This window comes from Arctopsyche grandis, chromosome 2 (genome assembly GCF_051622035.1).
Source record: "Arctopsyche grandis isolate Sample6627 chromosome 2, ASM5162203v2, whole genome shotgun sequence".
NCBI lineage: Eukaryota > Metazoa > Arthropoda > Insecta > Trichoptera > Hydropsychidae > Arctopsyche > Arctopsyche grandis.
Window position 1 is genome coordinate 35,669,607 of NC_135356.1, and position 22,856 is coordinate 35,692,462.

General features: G+C 33.8%; 1 protein-coding gene across 5 annotated transcripts in view; it reads right to left on the reverse strand.

Moving 5' to 3' along the window:
* Nucleotides 1–22,218, reverse strand: part of LOC143922616 (uncharacterized) — a 245,997-nt gene extending 223,779 nt beyond the window's left edge. Inside the window, exons 1-3 of one of the 5 annotated variants that reach the window (XM_077445942.1) lie at nucleotides 21,784–22,218; nucleotides 16,740–16,852; nucleotides 745–1,138 (exon numbers count right to left, since the gene is read on the reverse strand). In XM_077445942.1, coding sequence (XP_077302068.1) covers nucleotides 745–1,028 — 284 coding nt within the window. In that variant the 5' untranslated portion in view covers nucleotides 1,029–1,138; nucleotides 16,740–16,852; nucleotides 21,784–22,218. Of the gene's footprint in view, nucleotides 1–744; nucleotides 1,139–16,739; nucleotides 17,023–21,783 lie in introns of all 5 variants that reach the window. The other 4 variants (XM_077445943.1, XM_077445944.1, XM_077445945.1 and 1 more) reach the window with 4 other exon arrangements.
* Between the last annotated feature and the right edge of the window lie 638 nt (nucleotides 22,219–22,856).

Here is a 22,856-nt window from a genome sequence, read left to right on the forward strand (position 1 = left end):
TGATCTACTGATCATTTTCTATTTTACAATTTAATTTAATTTGGTTAGTAATCACAGTATTATATTATTCTAATGTAAATCTAAAGCATAATAGGAAAAAGAGCTCAAAAACCTATTTACAATCCTTGCACCGGCATAATGGCAACCAACATCTAGCCCCGCTTTTCATGTCGAGCGTTCTCACTTTTACCTAATAATTTAAAATATACAAAACTCCAAAAGCAATTGTATTTTAATCTGTTTTTCTTTTCCTATTCTCGATTTTACAAATTCCATCATGGATAGTCTAAAAATATTTAAAATATAATAATAATAATATAAACTTCTATTAAAATTTACTTTCAATACCACACAGAACGCAAACGCTAACTGGTGACTAAAAGTCTTTTAAACTGATATTTATTCTATTCAAAGCAAAAAAAATTGAAATTTAATATTGTATATAAATTGAAATTCAATCTGCTCTCTACCATACTCAATTTATTCTTATTTATTACTTTACTTTATTATTAATTATAAATTATTTATTAATATTTTTTAACAATTTTTATCCATGGCGGGGGGGGGGGGTTATTTACACGGGGGGCTAATGTCCAGGGGGGTTTTGGCCGGGGGTATGTGTCCGGGGGGTATGTGCCCAGGGGGTACATGTCCGGATACCATACATATTAACAAAAAAGAAAACATATTTTTGATAAATAGCAATGTATGTGTGTGTGTGTGTGTGTGTGTGTGTGAACTAACCTCTTGAGAGTGGTGTGCTTGGTGCCATTGCTGAGCAGCTTCAGCTTGGGCTTGTCTACGCCCGTGGGCGTGATGGAGGAGCCAGTGACGTCGCTGCTGGCGAACGAGCTGACGCTGCTCTCCTTGCTGATAATGGAGCTCTTGAGCACCCTCTTGCTGGGGCGGTCAGGGCTGGCAGTAGGCGGGCTTGCTCCGCGCCCCTCAAGCTCCAGCTGAAGCCGCCCTTTGTCGGGAGCCGCCCCCGTCGGCGGCTTCTCCTCCACCGGCAGCATGTACGACAGCATGCTTCTCTAGCTGCTAGGCCATGCAATATGTCAACTACTGATGCAATTGAGTGCACCTATACCAACGTCTGCTGATGACGCAGCATCGCTACGCCCGAGTCGACTACCATCTGCAACAATCATCATCACGACACCTCAGTTACGGTTCATGGATCTTTTTATAATACAAACTATACATAGGTACATATAAGTGTAATACAAATCTAAAAACTATAATCGAACCATATTTTACATACTTGGGAAAGGCGGCAAAGCCGATAGACCCAAGAGGTTTGATTTATACATACTATATAAATATATACTAGTGTTGTGCCCGTTGATTTCAACGGGTGGTTTCGAAAAGGAATTGAAACACGAATAAAAATATGTAGTATAATGTACATATAATGTAAGGTAATTTATAGGCGCACGTAATATTAATCGTAATAAAATTGGCACATTATACACTTAGCAATACAACCCGTTCGAAATGATGAATGAATGTGTGTGCCCTTGGGCCTTCGCCTCCCGCGTCCCTGATGCCTTTAGAAATTTAATTAAAACATTGTGTATATATACACACAAATATTGATATTTGAAGAATATTTGAATATAAAATTAGATTAATTAATAAAAAAAAATTTAATTTCAAAATAAATTATGATATTTAGAAATTTAATTAAAACTTAAAAATTTAATTAAAAAATTAAAAAAATTAAATTAATATTAATCTACAAATTCAACTTCTTAAAATAATTAAACTTAATCTAAGAAAATCAACCCCAAAAATAAAACTAATGTTTCTAAAATAAAAAATATGAATTGAAATAAATATAAATATTACTGCTATTAATATTTTTACTATATTTAAATATCAAATATTTACATAAATTAAACTTATTGAAAATAAAATTATAAAAATATATCTTAACATTCTATTTGCAGTGGCATGGGGGCTTCGCCCCCCGCACCCCCGACGCCCTGAGCGACATTTATAATGATTATTTATTATTTTAAAGACTTCGATTAAGTCGCCTCTCATTCTTCTCGTCTCCAGTGTAGTGAGATTCATTATTTTCAAACTTGTGACGTAAAATGTACATGCTATCGCATTCACCCCCCGCGCGAACCGCGATGGCCAATCACATTTCGTTTCAGTTTCGCATTGCATTTTGTTCAAGAAATTCAATATTGTTCATGCGTGTAGCGGTCGGTAGAATTTGACTTTAATTTTTATTAGTTTTGAGTTCGTATTTCGTATTGTGAAATACATATTTACACTAATAAAATTTTAATAATAAATACGTAAGTTGTTGATATTTATTTATGGAATACGTGTATCAAATATATCTTTTCGAAAGAGACTTTTTAAGTATTGTTGGTTGGGAACTTCGAAAACAAGTCAAAATTTCCATGACGACATGGGGACGGGGGGGCACTGGGGGCGAATGCCCCCGAGGTGGCGGGGGTGAAGGTCTGGGGGGCGCCGGGGGCGAAGGCCCGGGTGACACCGAGGGCATTCGTCAGTGAAGGGGAAACTTCGTAAACAAAACCGATTCTATGACGATTAGATATATTTTTTTTCAATTCAAATAAATTTAATAAAAAAACAAATGAATATTTACTATTAGTTTCGCCATGTTCAAGCTGTTTATATTACAAATACTGAGCAAAGCCGGGTAAAACAACTAATATTTTATAGTAATGAAAACTTATATTTTTAGCCGATAAAAGTAATTTTCAACGTCATGTTATGGACAGCAAAACTTACACTAATATTATTTAAGACCTTGCATTGAATTATATTATAATAATATTATATAGTTAAATAAGAAATAATTAAAAAAAATACAATGTCCATACAATGTTACAACACATTGCACAAATGCGAAAGCATGCTCATTTCTTGTACAGTTCCACGCTAAATCGGTTCGACTGTAATAATCATCATGTCCAATCCATCATGTAGATATATTTTCAGCCCTTAAAGGGTAGACAAGTGTGAAAAACCGCTACGACAGACAAATTGCTATTGAAAAATGCCAATTTAACGCGATCATCTTTTCACGCGCATTTGCTTTCGATCGCTTGCTTTTACGGGGTGAGCGATTCGATTCCCGTAAGGTCGTTTGTACGCATCGATTGATACTGTCGGCATACAACAAAAATCCATTAACTGACATATTTCGCGAAATTGAGTTACGAATGCCATTAACCCTTTCCGCTCGCAACAGACCCCCCGGTTCAATATAGGTGTGAGTTGGTATACTGCAGCGGTAGCGATCTAAAGGTACACGTGCCAAACTAAGGGAGAAATCGACCCACGAAAATTTCTAAATAAAAATTAATAACCCAGCAGCATAGCTCGGTCGTTGAGCTTCTGCTTAGCGTCGAGAGGCACCGGGTTCGATCCCATGAACTGACCTCGATTGAAAAGAATTTTTCTGAGTATATGTGTAGTGCTGATGGTCAGACCTGTATATTTGTGACTCCAGGTCGATCGTTTCCTATCAGACTTTGCCAATTTTCTCTGATTTCACTGTTGAAACGGTTTCCGGTAAAATTGGCTAAATATCCTTCCTACCTACTATGTCACCACTATTTGAGATTGATTAATGTACAATAAAATGTATGTACAATTCATAGATGTCTCGTGAATTTGTGAGTTTTTCCGTGTCTCGTAATTCAGCGACTTGTATAATAAAAAAAGGCGCATTGGAGTTACCTGTAAGGCCTTCCTGGTATATACATATGTAAAAAATAAATAAATAAATTTTAAAATAATAGTTCAAAAACAAAACGCTAATAAAGAAACAAAATTATTTATTTATTTATTTAAATGGTCAAAAATATAACAGAAAAGAAAATATAATGATAATGATAATGAATCTCTTGAAGCGCAATTTTTATAAGCTTTATCCGGGTGTCATTCAATTTTCGTTACAACGGGTTTCCAACAAAAAAAATTCCGATACATACATTTTTTAACCGAATTATTGATCGTGTAGATCAATATTAAAACATCCCTTATAACTTATGGTGACCGCACGTCTTTTGCGTTCGTCCCGTTTTTTTGTAAAATTATTTGATTTGTCCCGTTTTATTTCTTCGATATTGCTTTAATTTCAATATTTTTCCAAATCAGTATATATATGTTTATCCCAAAAACAAATATTATCATATAAATATACATTTACATACAATATATCTATTCAATTTAAATATTTGGTTGATGATTCGTTTTACATGTTTCTGAAAAAAAATCTCCTTGTACTATTTTTTTTTAGTTGTTTTACCCGGCTTCGCTCAGTAGTTGTAATATAAACAGCGTAAACATGGCGAATCTAATAGTTAAATCTTCATTTGTTTTTTTATTAAATTTATTGTATTTGAATTGAAAAAGATCGAATTTTGACTTATTTACGAAGTTCCAACTAAAGTCTCTTTCGAAATTATATATTAGATTTGATTTTTTATCTTGCTTCATTTTCTTCTTTTAAAGAAATATGCGTTCTGGCAAAAATTATTTTAAGTTTTGCCATTAAAACATACCGAGAATATATTTTTGGAAAACTTATAAAATTATATTTTGCGGTACGCTCCGCAAAAAAATTTTCCTCCCCCATTATAAAAATAGGTGTTGGATGTCAATTATTTTTCCCTCAATAATCATTCAAATTTATATACAAATATAATTCATATTCATATTGTTACAGAATGTATAATTTTTGTATACAAGGAAAATATAAACAAAAAAAAATATCTTTTTTTTTTGCTCTTTAGCTTTGTAGGACAATAGTAAACCCTCTTTCCTGGGAAATATATCTCTACTTATAACCTGATTTTATTATTGTCTGTTTAAAAATATATTTTACGTTATTGACAAAATATTAATTTCGTTCAAAGAAAATATGTAGAAATTTAGCATAAGTTTATGAGCAAATTTTATTGTATATCGAGCAATTGATATTCGAATAGCTCGCATTTCGAGCAATTTAAATAGAACATATGTATACATATTAAATTAAATTATATTCTCTCTCTTGATAGAAAGAATTAAAAAAAAAATTCTTCGATGCCTTTATATGAAGAAATATAAATATTACCCCAATTTATTTCCCACTGCCTTTTTGCAAGGTAAGCTAGGCTTTAACTCACTATCTTCGAGAAGAATTATTGCCATTTCCAAATATTTCTTTGGAGTATTAAAGGGAAAAATCGACAACCCTTCGATTTTATTGGAATTAAAATTTTCGGCGCCTGAATGCGGTAGAGCTTTGCGTCATCATTTACTTTTCCAACCTATTCCTGCGAAAACGTCTGCTTTCAATAACTTGTCTCTTGTAAAGGCTATCCGGTTCCTTAATGCGATTGATGAGCATTTGCACCTGTTCACTTGTAATGTTGATAAGCTGGTTAGTTTCTTGAGATTCAACACGAGACTATTTCAATGAGATGAATGATTGGAATTTTTATTGTTTTTATTTTGATATTTTCTTTCTTGCAACCTGTCAGGTCACACTGGTCATTTTATTGTTATTATTATTATAAATAATAAATTAAATAAATAAAGCATAGATTCTAAATTCATAGTACAAGATTCTCAAGTTAACAACTCTACTTGCATCTTGCTTGGACTTTTACTACCGCATAACTTCAACTTCATTACTTTACAGTTAACGATTCCTACCAGCTATTTCACAAACCGATATAATATAATCACCATAAACTGAAAGACCAATACCCAACATAAAACTTTACAAACACACAATTTTAGTGACTGTATACTCGTTTAATTATACTATAAACATATATATGTATATATGTAATTATAGAGACAGTGGCAAAATTATGACCGTTAATAAAATACCAGATGCGAATTAATGAAACCGCTTTCAAGTTAACAGCCGACGCAATAAAAGTGTAAACCAACTAAAAATAGCAACCTATCCTAACAAATTCATACAAACACAATTGTCACAACAATTTGTATGTACATACGCAAACGTATCGTGCGCCGAGCATATTCAAACAGTATAAGATTTGGGAAGATTGTGAGCTTTCACGATAACGATCACTCTCCGGGAAATGTGTCAAGATTATGGGGATTAATGTCCTTCCCTTCCGTATCGTAAATGTATACACACACACATATATACTATGAAGCTTTCATTAAATCAATTAAGTGGTTGTGGGGTTATAAGTAGAGGGTGTGCTTCGAGAGCACGGAGAAGATTTGTGAAAGAGGTGGGAAATGTTCATACAAAGACAAACTAAAGTGCATAGTTATAATACATGCAACATAATATATGTATGTATAATACAATTTTATTCTATTTTTAATTTTTATTTAATTCAATCAATCAATCAATCTATGTACACTCGCCATTACAGATCGCTCCAATTCTCCAAGAAAAACACCAAATTACAATTACAAATTAATAACAATTATTACATAATTCGAAATTATACATGACATACAGTCCCTGACCAGAATATTACGCCACCCCTCTCGAGATGCGTTTGGGTAAATTTGTCACGGTCGTAAATAACTCATTATGGGAACTTTTGGCCTCATTTTTTTTGTGATCTTATCCTTAAATGCAACTCTATTCACTAGCAAAAAATATCGGTGGATTATCCCTCAAAAGGTCTTCAAAAACAAAAGAAAGATGTTTGAAATCGGTTTGCGTCTGAATTTTGTTCAATATTGACGTGCGTTTCCGTTAAAATCATTCATTATTTTGTGAAAAGCACTGTGTTTTTTTCTCTTTTACTGCAACTTTATCATATTTCTAAGGTAAGTTGGTATATAATATCTCGAAATTTTACTTTGTTTTAAGATTTAAATTGCGTGTAAAACTTTTATTGGATTTTTTTAGATGGGTAGAAAATCAGATCTTTCTAAAGAAAAAATTGCAAGCATTACATCATTATTAAATACAGGAAAGTTTTCTCAAAACAAAATCGCGACAATGGAGGGTGTTAGTAGGGCGTATATTAGAAAAATAAAACAAAATCTGGAGACTGATTGCGACCCCACACTCAGTCGGCGAGCTAATAGTGGTACTAAAAAAAAATTTGGCCCTCATGTGGATCGAAAAATCGCCAGGCTTGTTTTCAAGAATCGATTTAATACAAAAAAAAATATTCAACAACAATTAAAGGACGAAAACGTGAAATATCTACGTCAACAGTACGACTGTTTTTATTGTTGAAGTAGATATTTCACGTTTTCGTCCTTTAATTGTTGTTGAATATTTTTTTTTATAATAAATCGATTCTTGGAAACAAGCCTGGCGATTTTTCGATCCACACGAGGGTCAATTTTTTTTTAGTACCACTATTAGCTCGCCGACTGAGTGTGGGGTCGCAATCAGTCTCCAGATTTTGTTTTATTTTTCTAATAGACGCCCTACTAACACCCTCCATTGTCGCGATTTTGTTTTGAGAAAACTTTCCTGTATTTAATAATGATGTAATGCTTGCAATTTTTTCTTTAGAAAGATCTGATTTTCTACCCATCTAAAAAAATCCAATAAAAGTTTTACAAGCAATTTAAATCATAAAACAAAGTAAAATTTCGAGATATTAAATACCAACTTACCTTAGAAATATGATAAAGTTGCAGTAAAAGAGAAAAAAACACAGTGCTTTTCACAAAATAATGAATGATTTTAACGGAAACGCACGTCAATATTGAACAAAATTCAGACGCAAACCGATTTCAAACATCTTTCTTTTGTTTTTGAAGACCTTTTGAGGGATAATCCACCGATATTTTTTGCTAGTGAATAGAGTTGCATTTAAGGATAAGATCACAAAAAAAATGAGGCCAAAATTCCCATAATGAGTTATTTACGACCGTGACAAATTTACCCAAACGCATCTCGAGAGGGGTGGCGTAATATTCTGGTCAGGGACTGTATATGTACAGTCAAACATAGCAAAGTGCATCGTATACAATACGATCAACAAACAATCATCCACAGAGACATCAATGTAGAGAAACCCAGCGAAACTTGAGATATAACATAATAACTCAAGATTTTGCCAGATAAATGGGGAGGGAAAGCCAATTTCGTAGGAATCGTTTCAATGAAAATCAGAAAAATTGGCCAACTCTGATAGGAAACTACCGACCTGGTCACAAATCAATGTCTGGCCAGCAGCAACTATGTAGTGTGACTCGAACTCATAAGTTTCAGTCCCCTGATATATGTTTGTATCACGATATTTTCGTCATAAACGAAATGTGATGCAAAATTGTATCATCGGCCACGATTGACGAAAACGTGATACAAAAATATATCAGCGAACTGAAACAGTTCGCGCAGTCGTGAATCATATATGTATGTATGTGTTAGCGGTCAGTAAACGTTGTGCACCCAACATGATACCAATATGAGTCAGCGGCCGTCATAGTGTTAATCTAAGCCCGCTTTAAAGGTCACGGAATTTGACCCTTAAAGCCCTCAACATGAGGCCACCACCACCCCGACGAATACAGTCCAAGAGACCCTTTCGTCGGAGAACGAGACGGTTGTTCATGAATATCGCACAAGAACAACCGCACATCACTGTTCTAATAAAAAAAACCACACTGTACATAACCAAGTACAAAATTAGCAACAACGCATGAACACATAAAGCGCGCATGCGGTAGGAAACAAAACCTGATATGTGCCGTGCAAATGCACGCACACCTCAAGTAAACATGTACGCATGATTATGCGTGCATAAGCACGCATGCACACACACACATACACACACACATAAACCACAAATACATACACTCACCTAAACAGCAAACGCACACTCACACACACACACACATTCACAGAATATAATATAAAAAAAAAATAATAATAAATCAACACATAAATGCTTTTGCAATTAAGTGGAGTAGTAGCATTCAGGGGAACACAGCTTCCCAAAGCATTCCGCGAACTGTTCGAAAGCTCTAAACGATGCTTTACTCATTATTAGATCCCCATGATGTAGGGGGCCAATGAGAGAACCTCTGACGCTGTCCAGCAGAACCCTCCTCTCAGCCTCCATCCCAGGACAGGACCACAGAATATGATCTGCATCCTGCTCCGGAAAAGAACACGGACAAAAGGACTCAGATACCAAGCACATATGTAGATGCGAGCTTGCCGTTAAAGTGGCCATGACCAGTTAAAAGTTGATTGGTCCAAAAACTAGGCGATAGCCAATCACGCTCAAGGCGCGAAGTGAACCTCGGAAAAAACAAATAGGTTTGTCTACCTTTAGAGGAACAATCCCATCTAAGTTGCCAAGCCGAAATAGCACAATTTAAAATAACAGACTTCGAACTTCGCCAGAATCGAGGATCATCGCACTGTGACTGATTAGGAGCACGGAAAAGGACGCCTGAGACGGAAGCATCTAACCCACCAATAGTGTTAATATAAATATGATCTTTGGGTGCTCGGCGATACACACTAATATAATAGTGAAGCAGCAGCAATATTGAGGGTACCACTAATGAAACTTTTTATAACATTTGGATAACTTGAAAAACAGCAGAATTCAAAGTACCAATTTGAAATCTACCTATCTTACTAAGCGCACACCTATAGTAAAATTAAATTGTCTTAATTAACAAAGCATACAAGTATAAATGTGAGTATTAGGATCGTGGCCGGATTTCCGCCGATACACTCGAAGACAATTGAGAGATCCACTGGATGATAATGATAACGACGACGTTGTCGACGGCGACGATGATGATGATGATGATTATGATGACGACGACGACGAACTTACATACATACATACATCATCGATCGCATTCGATCAACGCGATTACCTTTCAAACTGATCAAACAAAAACAAAAAAAATAACGACCTCTAAAGTATTGAGATGATATTCGATTACGCGGAAGCGATATCGATGATATCGAATACCGTCTGGCTTCGCTGAATACATTTCGTATTCCGAGACCTTTCAGCATCCTCGACCTTTCTATGGAACCGGAAAGATTATCTCAACAGTAAACCCCTTCATAATATAATACGCGTATGAATAAGGTTACGGTACCATTCACCGTCACGAACCAATACTTGATAGTTATTCACTAAAATCTACATATGTACATACAACTACTATGTTGTGCCCGATGATATCACAACACGGGTGGTTTTTGGAAAGGTAAAGGTAATACATAAACCACACCCGAAGCTATTGTCGCTACAGTGTTACTCTCAGACGAGTAAAAATTTAAGCTGATTTGACTCTGATGGGATGCTGTGAAGTGGAGAACGTTTTAAGTTAGGGCGAAACATACAGCGATGAACGACACATCGCGTGCATGGCTCCTCGTCGTGGGTGGTCTTCTACATTTCTTCAAATATGGGATACACCGTTATCGATCACTGTCAAGCAAGTATAAATACAAGCATACAATTTGACCGAAAAAGGTCCAAAGGATCATTATGGAGTGAGGCATACCGGGGGTCCCATGAATGGCCGACACGGCACTGAATGGCACGCATCATTTTTTTCGCATTTTTAAAAGTATCTAAAAAAAACCACGTGCCACATTCACCGCTGTGTGATTTCGCCCTTAAGAGGGCTGGACAGCAGCGCCATGTCCATACAAACGTACTATACTTCTACCTTCCTCAATTATTTCACTAGAAAAATTATTTTTTAATATGCTATGGATATCCACCATTGGGGTGCATCTATCGTTTTATTTTTTTTTGATTAATTATTTTTTATATGAGCTAGGAGCCACCAAACATCTATAAAACCGCCTCTTTTTTACACCCACGAAAAGAGTCCAGCGTGCTTATTTAACGGTCGATTTAAAAATAAATACGCCGATAGATGCACAGAAAGTATCTTTCTCATACCGATGATGAATTTTTTTTAAAAATTGGTCCAGTTTTAGAGTAGAAAATAGTAGAATACGAAACCTCGATTTTGTCAATTTAAAATACGTTTTATCTGGTCGAAGCGCAACTGTCGCATTCACTCAATATATATATTGATATATATTGTCGCATTCACTCAATATATACATACACTCAATATATATATATCGAAGAAAGGAACGGTAGCAAAATTAAGGTTTCAGGTGTACAGCCCTCTTAAGTGTTCACTTTATATAATAATAAGGGGATGTATGACAGGGCAAAGAAAGTCATGGAACATTATCCAAAAACCCTTCAGGACCCAGAAAAAACCGTAACAACGATATAGCACCTAGATATTACCAGTAGATATAGTCGAACTGATTTGCCTTTACCCCCTACTTGACCCGCGATGGCCAATTACATTTCGTTTCAGTTTCGCATTGCATTTTGCTCAACAAATACAACATTGTTCGTGTGTCTAAGTTGACTTTTATTTTTGTTAGTTGTGAGTTCGTGTTTCGTTTTTGAAATATTTACTTTAATAAAATTTTAATATAAAAATGTTAGTTGTTGATATTATTAATTGTTTTATGGAATACGTATATATTTTATATTAATGGGAATTTATATTTTTTAGACGATAAAATTAATTGTCAACGTCTTGTTATGGACAGCAAAACTTACAATAATATTATTTAAGACCTTGCATTGAATTATATTATAATAATATTATATAGTTAAATAAGAAATAATTAAAAAATATATAGAAACTATTTTACGTCCTTACAATGTAACAACACATTTGCACGAATGCGACAGAATGCTCGATTCTCAAAAGTTTCACGCAACATCAGGTCGCCTATAAGAATAGGGGAGGAATAACAAAATATTAATTATATTTTTTATTAAAATAAAAATTTAAATTAATCATTTAACAAAATTTACGTTAAATTAAATAAAAAGATTTTTAGAACTTTGGTTCAATTTTCAAAATAAATTCAACATACGTAAATAAATGCATCGATATAATACATAATTTGTCTTGTTTAATTATCTTAACGATCCTATTCATAATTTGATTAGCTTTTATTTTAAAAATATTGCTACAAATCGGAAAGAAATAAGATTATTCGAAAATTTGCAAGTGCATAGGTTTTTGTGTCGCCCACTGTATGTAGTTACATTATATCTCTGTTCATTATTTAGTGTTATTTATTAATGCCCCCACTCCACCCCTCGCACTACCCTTAATCCCCACCCCTTACAAAATTCTGTTAATTGTAATTATTCTGTTTATTGAAATCTCTATTCGTTATCGTTTGAAGATGAATTGATGAATGTTTTCGCAAATGTTGTTGAATGAACTGAAGTATACTTATTATTTTACTATTTCATTCAAGTATATATACGTTTAATAAAACAAATATAATACAAAGTACATATCTATTCAACCGTACTTACATATACATACATATGTAGATTAATTAAATGCAAAATAAGACCCACGCAATTTGGCTGAAAGCGCCACGGGGGTTAAAACGCCACAGAATGGGCCAAAAGCGGTTATTCGAAAATTTCTTTTAATCAAACAGAAAAATTAAGCAAGCAAGCGAATTTTTCAGTACATTTTTTGCCATTTGATTGATGAAAGCTGTTATTTACGATAAAAATTTTTGATCCTTCTGTACTCTATATTTTAATTATTGATTTAGTTACGTGCGGTAACATTAAGGATAACATCTACATATGCTAAGCACATAATCTTAGATATTTATCGATTTTTTTTTATATATACATACATACATATAATACATATTCAGTTTCAACCATAATTTCTTCACTACGACAAAGTATTTTGGTGCCTGCCTTTTTCGGGAGTATTTTATCCGTTTGTAACTGGAAAGGTACAAAACATGGCATAAAGAATTAACAAATTCAAAAAACAAACAACCGATTTTAATTCAAATGAACCGCTATATTTGATATGAGCCGCTATATTTTAAAGTGGCGGAAGTCCAAAAACACTATTTATGTTTGACTCAATTCACAAATTGTTCACTTCTATTAATTCGATAAGTCCAGAATCTGGGAAAAGCAGAATAAACGCATTTTACACACCACCAGAATTTTTAAATATTGTTAAACGCAAAACATTACATTTAACGTTTAAGAAAATCAAGAAAAGTGGTACTTTCAATTATAACGGCTCGTATAAAGGAAAATGTCTCGATATAAATATAAAGAAAAATAATAAAGTAACATCGAAACGAATATTCGGACCATTTGCATTTTGTCAAACATCATTTTATACGCAGAATATATGTACATATATACATGTATGTATGTTTTTAGCAAAATTTCTTTATATTTTATTTATTAGACATGCTTTTATCCCAGACAGTATATGTAAGTACAGTGTGGAAACGCCCAAACAAGCAAAATCTGGAAAAGGTTGGGACAAAAGTGAGATCAAAGAAAAGATCTATTGTTAAAGATAATACAAGATAATTAATAAGCTGGGCGCTTTCGTCGATTTCATATCTTTATGTACGTATATATATATATATATATATATATATATATATATATATATATATATACATATAAATGTGTACATATATTTGTATGGCATGGCCGCCGAGAGAAGAAAAACCGAAGGGATTTCAAAAAATAAATATTACAACGATTGTCGAAAGTTCATAAGAAGATCGCACTGTCATCGCTAAAAAGAACAAACATACACAAGCTTATTAGTACGTGGATGACTGAGCGAGCGTGCGGAGATGGAGTTGACAGCAAAAGCTGTGCGTGCTGCAACTGCTAGTGACAATAGCCTCGGGTGTGGCTCGTGGATTAATTCCTATCCAAAACCACCCGTTGAAATATCAACGGGCACAGCACTCGTTCGTAGTCATCGACAAAATCTATATATTCTTTAGTGTTCTTTAATATTCTTTAGTTTTCGTAAAAACAAGCCAAGTTCAGATCTGAAAAACCACTCTGAAGAAAGTCTGAAATGGCAATCAGTAATAAAATATTCAGCAGTAACGTTCGATAAAAGAATGAGATGAGCACCACACATCGAGGCAGCGAAATACAAGGCGATGCGGTGTATATCCTAAATATACCCAATATATAATCGCCATAGCTCTTTATCAACTCAAAATAAAATAAAGTTATATCGCGCTCTCATATTACCATCATTAACCTATACTTCACCTGTATGGAATAACGCCTCGAATACTAAACTTTCCAAGCTCCAAATAATACAAAATAAATCCCTAAAAATAATTCATAACACACCCATATATACTAACTTGAGAAAACTGCATGCCATAAATAATATTCCGTTAGTTACAGACATTACTAACAAACTAATCGGTTAATTCTATGACAGAATCACTAATAACCATACTAACACACTTGTAAAGAGTCTCATTGACCACAACAAAATGTCTATACCCTTCAGGTATAAACACAAACTACCTAAACACCACAATATGCTTTAGATCGTCGACTTTAGAGAGTCTTTAATTAATATTATGTATTAGATGTATTATGATCATTTATAATATTTGTAAATAGGTTTTTCTTTTTCCTATTATGCTGTACATTAACATTACAATAATATAATACTATGATTACCAACAAAATTAAACTAAAACTGTAAAATAGAAAATGATCAGTAGATCAGTAGCTGTTGAAATAGATATAATATGAGATTGTGAACATAATTTAGTAATAATAAAAAGCATTTAAAAATCAAAAACACTCTGTTTTACGGGCAATAGTAGATTTCAAAGACCGTTGAAGAAATCTATTAGGAATATTTGAATGTAATTTTACACGAAACAAATGTTTGTTCTACATATTCCCATTACGCATGAATAAGAAAATGTATAAATCCAAAAATCTCATTTAGATTTGTCCGATGCGACTTATATTACATACACATCTGTTGATTAATGTGGCGGCCAATGTGCGTAGGTAGGACGTATTTACATAAAGAAAAATCTAGCCAAACATCAACACAAAAAAACACATGTCTATGGAAAACACATATCATACATATTAACGTGAAAAATCTAAAAATGCGATATTACGGTAATTAAAAGGCACACACACACACACACGCGCGCACGCACCACTCAACGCGGCTGGAAAATACGATTATGTAAATAAATTTTCCATTTTCAACGCTTACGCGAGTCGATCGTAAAGTATGTATACGCCATATTATGAATGTCCATACAGCCATTTCGTGTAGATTTTTCCAAGGGTTTTCCATGGTAAACTCACGAATATTTTACTGGATTTTCGCGCCTTCAACAAACTTCGAGCTTATTTTTCATTTGCACGCTTTAAAGCCTTTTACGTGTACACACAGTGTACAGTGGCGGTCATCAAAATTGCAAAAACCGTGGAACTTTTCAAATTTTAACCGATTTGTACATTTGACTGGTGGAACCACGACACGGCGATAATTTGTTGACATGCGCAACATTTGTGAACAATATAAACTTATAAATTTTAATAACTTGCCAACATTGCGTCTCCAGTGTAAACACACTATCTCTCCCGAGATAGTACATACATGTTTGTATGTATGTATATCGAAAAAACTGAATTTGATCAGTGGATAAACTCACATACCAGGCATTTCCCGGGTATTTTTACTTTATCTATGTACGTAGTAACAATAGATGAAGTTTTATGATCATGCGAAAATTCGAACTCAAGATTTTGAATGATTCGAACTCAGAATCGATCACTGATCCGTTTTCATGATCTAGAAAAAAATGTGCGTGTGCATTTTGTGGATTTTTTTAACACCGTTAGTCCTATCGAACTGAAACGTTACTAAACGTTACTGAACGACGTCAATTTTTTTCAAATTTTTTAGTTGACCGGAAATGGTACCTTCCCTTATAGGTGTCCTCTTTTTTTAATTTTTTAATTCAATTATCTCCCATACCGCTGAACAGATCTGACTGAAATTTTTTCAAATGTAATAAAAATTATAAATTTTATAAATACTTTTACCTCAACCGGAAGTAGTACTTTTACTCTAGAGAATCGAGGTTTTTTATGATTTTCTCAGAAGTTTAAGCTTAATGCTTAGTTATATAAAAAATGTGTGCAAATATGTCCACTATTTTTTTCATCCCTTTAAATATGCATGCTCTTCACGTGAAAATTCAATACGATGAAAGTAAAAAATCATTTAATTTAATAAACCGCAAGTGGGATATTTTCCTCTTAGGGTATATATGTACATATGTATGTAGTGCCACGTGCCATTTCCCTCTAAGGGTATGAAGTGTCGTAAAACGTTGTTACCACACGAATTTTTCCACACCACTGAATGTATCAAGCTGAAAATTTATATTTGTATTCTTCGAATAATAATGAGTTGATAAGGTTTTTACATAATTAGAATTGACAAACCGGAAGTAATATATTTTTTTAAAACAATATTTCATAATTTTATTTAGACCCTTTAAATTATTTTATTTTAAATTTCCGGTCAACTTAAAAATCTTAAATTGTAAAAAAAATCTTAAAGACTAGCGGTGTTCCCCATAACAATAAATCCCCAAAACACACACATACTAACACACATTTTGATCGATTCTGAGTTCGAGTTCGACTCAGTGAAAATCTCGATTTGTAATTTTCGCACGATCACAAAACTTCATCTATTGTTACTCCGTACATAGACAAAGTAAAAAAATTGTTTAATCACCGATTAAAATAATTAAAAACCTTTCTATTAAATACAAAATTTTAAATATCAACCGACACAATACTAACATAACAAATATTGAAAATGTCTATACTCACTGTTTGAGGCAGCATCAGTTTTCCACAATGGCGTGGCACACCAACCAACAACACACACGTTTCAGTCGAAATTTACCCAGATGTAAAATATGTATACATTCACAGTTCACTGTCTGTACGAGAGAGAGAGAGAGAGAAAAAAAAAAACAAAATTAAAACAGCTGTAGCGTTCACATTACACGAGCGAAGGGGTATATTTTCCTCGTGGACGCGACCGAAACTAGATTTTTCCGGAACGCTTTTCACAGCCCGACACTGTTACGACGCAACAACGGACACGTCTCTGCAAAACGTAAACAAAAATGGCGAAATTCGCATTTCAAGGTCAAGAAACGCCGACCGCTGTCTCGGTTTTCCTTCCCTAATTGGAAAACTATTTGCGCGCCCTCTGGGAAATTGCGGAATGTGTCGCTCGGAAAACCTTCGCGCAGAACCGGGCCCACATTTTCCGAAATTTAAAATCTAAATCCTTAATTAATATAAATGTGAGCCAAGCACACAATTGGGAAGCTCGGCGATAAACATTGCGTGATGTGATCGACATTGTGACCTCGAATGGTAAACGCCTATAAAATAAAACGATGCGAATAATTGCATCGAATACGTGTGTGTGTGTGTGTGTTTTTTATAAGCTTTATAAAGGGGAGAGAAAAACTGCGCCCCGGAAAGCAGGCAATTTTCCGGCTGTTAATGGCTTTCGTAATGGCTTACATAACTGCATTACTATTTATGACATCAATAATGGACACATGTTGTTACATCACACATATATTATACTTCGTTTAAAATTTGCAACGACGTATTTGGAACTGTTGCCGCAGTGCTGCAAGAAGATAATGACATAATGACATCGAATATTCGAGAAGAGGTGGGTTGGATCATTCATGCGAAACTGAGCGATTGGAAACGTATCATTGTAGTCAGGTGGATTGTAAAGAGATTGATCAGAAGTCAGCAATAATGCTCGATATACATACATACATATGTAGAAACATTATGTAAAAAGTACTATATATATAATTGTCTAGGTTTTTATGCAATCTAAAGAACCATTTAATGGAAATTACAACCCGTTTTACGAGACGGTACTATTCTCAGCCCGAGACCCAATCTTCGACAGTTTTCTCATTACACTCTACTGAGAAGAATTTGTCCATATAGCGACAAAATGTATAAATACATAGATCATTTCAAAATGTATAAATGATTATTATTATTCGTAGAAATCACAATCCATTTCAAATTTTAATGCAAATGAGCGATTATAATTACTAGATTTACAAGCAAACGATACATTGAAATTATTACGTACAAATGAGAACATTTGTATGTACATACTTAATACATTTCTACTCACTCGCTCTTATCGGAAAATATAGTAAGAGTGAATAATAATTATAATGAATAATAATAATAATAGTTAATATAATGAAAATATAATAAAGAAATACAAAATCAGAGCTATTATAGACTCCCATTGAAAGTATGTCTTAATATACGAATTCAATGCCAAATAATTCAAATCGTTTGTTCATATATATTTTCATAGTAAAAATTATTGTAATAAATCTACAAAAAATAAATTTAACTTTAAAAATTCATCTTCCTCGATTTAAGGTTTGCAAAATTTTGTGATGAGTCTTATGGATATATTTCCAATCAAGTTTTTTTATAATACTGGCGTTGAACCCAAATGGTTATTAATGTTCTGCAACGATAAAGGCCCAAATAGTTGCTTCGGTAGGTCGTAAAATAAAGGCGAAGCAAAATAATAGTCATTTTTTTTCTTACTTAAGATATTTCGATATTTTCGACAATATTAAATTATACCAATGAATAATATATAAATTTGGAGAGCCCAGCTTGACAAGGGGTTCAAATTTATATACATACATATAGATTCACTCAATGTAATTTAACATTGTCCAACTTAATATTACCGAAAGTAATAAAAAAATACTCGAGTCATACACTTGTATATATGTATAAAATATTATTTTACTTCACCTTTATTTTACAATACAGAAATGTGAAAGGTCACAAGCAATTGTTTGGATTTATATCATTGCAAACCATAATAAAAATCTATTTGGGTTCAAGTGGGATAATTTATCACGTTACGCCATTATCAAAAAAAAAAAAGATTTTTTGGAATATATCATACAATTTTGCAAGCCTCAAATCGAAAAAGACGAATTTTTAAAATCATCCAAGTTAAATATTTTTATGTAGAATTATTGTATTAATAGTTCTTTTTAAATATGTATCAACAAAAAATTTAAATTATTTTATTTCATATTTTTAAAAATCACGTTAAGGAGAAGGGGTGGGGGGGGACTTTTTGCACGTGGGCCCGAAATTCTTAGCTACACCACTGAGCTGGTCTATTATGCTTTGCATGACTACTAATGGTGCGTACTCACCGAGACAACGAAGGCCAGCGAAGGGTATTTGTCGATGCCTGTACCACAAGTTCGGTTAATAAAACGCTCTTTATTGAATTTTTATTTCGATATTTTGTACCCCACTGGTCCCGACGAGTGGTATAGCCATAATTTATTAACCGAACATGTGGTATAGCCATCGGCAAATACCCTTCGCTTGCCTTCGTTGGCCCGGTGAGTACGCACCATAAGAGGTAGCATAAGTTTGCTGGTGACCGGAAAAATGCACTCGTGATATTTGCACTGTCGAGACATCCAAACTTTCAAAGATGCTCAAGGAGAACTAACGCAACAAAATTTCACGAAAAAGCGTAAAGGGGTATTTATATATTCGAGGGTGCTAACCTTTTTTGTGGAATTCTATTGCGTAAGTTCTTTTTGATCGCCTTTGAAAATTAGGACTTGTCGAAACTGCGCTACTATTCAAGATAAGATTATACAGTGAAATGGAATAGATGAAAAAGTGCTAGAGAATATAAAAGGTTGCAAAGAAGGCTACATATAGACAATACGGGTGGATAGAATTTGGTAAAGTTGTTCAATAAAATATAGAGTGAAAAAAAAAGAAATAGTTATAGGCGTTTATACAATTAAAATCTGACATAGAAAAGGGAAAAAACGATCGGAAGAGTTTGGATAAATACAAATAGACGTCGCCGAGAACGATAATGGAGTATTTTCAAACGTGTCTATTACGATTATTTTTCACCATCATAATGGCGGATTTGATTTCCACATATATTGATGACCAAACCGAGCAAAATGGCAAAGTTTGAAAACGATCTGAAGAGTGTGGAAAAGAACTCAAATTTCTTCAGACGACAAAATCGTCAGTGAAGTAAGAAGAGGCTAGTAAAAAAATGGCAAAGTTTGAAAACGATCGGATAAGAACCCAAATTTCGTCAGACGACAAAATCGTTAGTGAATTAAGAAGAGGCTAGTAACGAATAATAGGAGGCTAAAAAAACGCTCGATAAGCGTCAGGGAGAAATACGAGAAAGTATTTTCAAACGTGTCTGATACGATATTTTTTTACCATCGTAATGGCGGCGTATATTGATGACCAAAATGAGCAAAATGGCAAAGTATGAAAACGATTGGATAGGAGCCAAAATTTTTGCTTAATAGTGATCGTAAGTGAAAGTAAGAAGAGGTTAGTAATAGTAAAAAAAAAGAGATTAACTGAAGTGTAGGCATTTTTTTTTTTAAATAAAATATATAGCAATTTTTTTTCTTACTTTGAAAGCTTTATAGCATTTGAAACATTTCTAATTTGTTTAAAAAGTGTGCGGAAATCAAATGAGTTTGGAATTCAATTCAGTGATATTTTTCCTACTTTGAAAGCTTCATAGCATTTGAAACATTTCTAATTTGTTTAAAAAGTGTGCGGAAATCAAATGAGTTTGGAATTCAATTCAGTGATATTTTTCTTACTTTGAAAGCTTCATAGTATTTCAAATATTTCTAATTTGTTTAAAAAGTGCGAGAAAATCAAATTATTTATTTCAGTGATATTTTTGTTACTTTTAAAGCTTCATTGTATTTGAAATATTTCTAATTTGTTTAAAGTGTGAGGAAATCAAATCATTTATTTCAGTGATATTTTTGTTACTTTTAAATCTTCATAGTATATGAAATATTTCTAATTTGTTTAAAAAGTGTAACGAAATCAAATGAGTTTGGAATTCAATTCAGTGATATTTTTCTTACTTTGAAAGCGTCATAGTATTTCAAATATTTCTAATTTGTTTAAAAAGTGTGAGAAAATCAAATTATTTATTTCAGTGATATTTTTGTTACTTTGAAAGCTTTATAGCATTTGAAACATTTCTAATTTGTTTAAAAAGTGTAAGGAAATCAAATGATTTCGGAATTCAATTCAGTGATATTTTTCTTACTTTGAAAGCGTCATAGTATTTGAAACATTTTTAATTTGTTTAAAAAGTGTGAGGAAATCTAAAGCATTCAATTCAGTGATATTTTTCTTACTTTGAAAGCTTCATAGCACTTGAAATATTTCTAATTTATTTAAAAAGTGTAAGGAAATCAAATGAGTTTAGAATTCAATTCAGTGATATTTTTCTTACTTTGAAAGCGTCATAGTATTTGAAATATTTCTAATTTGTTTAAAAAGTGTGAGAAAATCAAATTATTTATTTCAGTGATATTTTTCTTACTTTGAATACTTCATACTATTAACATTTCTAATTTGTTTAAAAAGTGTGAGAAAATCAAATTATTTATTTCAGTGATATTTTTCTTACTTTGAAAGCGTCATAGTATTTCAAATATTTCTAATTTGTTTAAAAAGTGTGAGAAAATCAAATTATTTATTTCAGTGATTTTGATTTTTTTTTTTTTTTTGATTTTGAAATACTTCTAATTTGTTTAAAAAGTGTGACGAAATCTATTCAGTAATATTTTTCTTACTTTGAAAGCATTTGAAATATTTCTAAATTGTTTAATAAAAAACATACATAAAAAAAGGAAATCAAATGAGTTCGGAATTCAATTCATTCATTTCAGTGATACATATTTACATTTTAAATTAAAAAAAAAAAAAAACAATTAAGGATCGAGTTTCGTGCTGAAAATTTTACCGTTACGTATCGTGTGTAGTCAATGTTTACGCAATTCGCAGTTGTTTTTTGTTTTGTTTTCTTTTCGTATTGTTTTTCTTTTGTTTTATTGTTTATTTAAATTTAATTAAATTTGAATTTCGAATGCGAATTTATGGAGAGAAGTGGGTGGGTGGGTGGATGGGGGGGGGGGTGGTGGTGTTGGGAGGAAGTTAGCGAGCACACCCCCGTTGCCGGCAATGGTCAAGTTTTGGCCGTAAGCCGGCGAGTAAATGTAAAACGTAAACACACACACAGTGCGGTGCGTCGCGTGCGTGCGCGCGTGAGCGAGTGTGCGTGTGCGCCGAGAGCGGGGGCGGAGGCGGCGGCGAGGGGGGTGGGGTCTCCGAGTCGGAGGGGGGGAAGAGGACACGCGGCACGCGCGTACTGCGGCCGCAACGGGCGGCGCTGCACTGCGGGGGCCACTGCCGGGAGGTGAGGGGCCGTGAGGGGAGCCCGCCATCGATCGGAGGCGGGGGAGGGGGGGGGCGCGCTATCGAGCGGCGCGCGCTCCGGACACCCCAGACCCCCTCGCCCGAAGACCACCCCCCCCCCCCACGTGCATTCGCGCACTATGCCAATTCGGGGGTGGCACCCTCTCGCGGTGCTTTTTCAAACGCGACCTCAGGCTGGCCAATCTCACTGACTAAAAGTCGCACGAAAACTCTCAACGATCGGATCACTTTCAGGACTGTTGATCATCATCAAACACCGGCCGCAAAGTAGCAAAGTAGCAAAAAACCAGACACTATTCTTAAAAACCTTGAATTTGCAATTAAAACAAAGTGTTAGAAAGCATAAGCCAAGATCAGATCTGAAAATCCCCTCTGGAGAAAGTCTGAAATGGCAGTCAGTAATAAAATATTTAGGAGTAACGTTTGATAAAGGAATGAGATGGGCACCTCACATTGAGGCAGCGAAATGCAAGGCGATGCGGGGTATATCCTCAATATATCCAATATGTAATCGCCATAGTTCTTTATCAACGCTAAATAAAATAAAATTATATCGCGCGCTCATATTACCATTATTAACCTATGCTTCACCTCTATGGA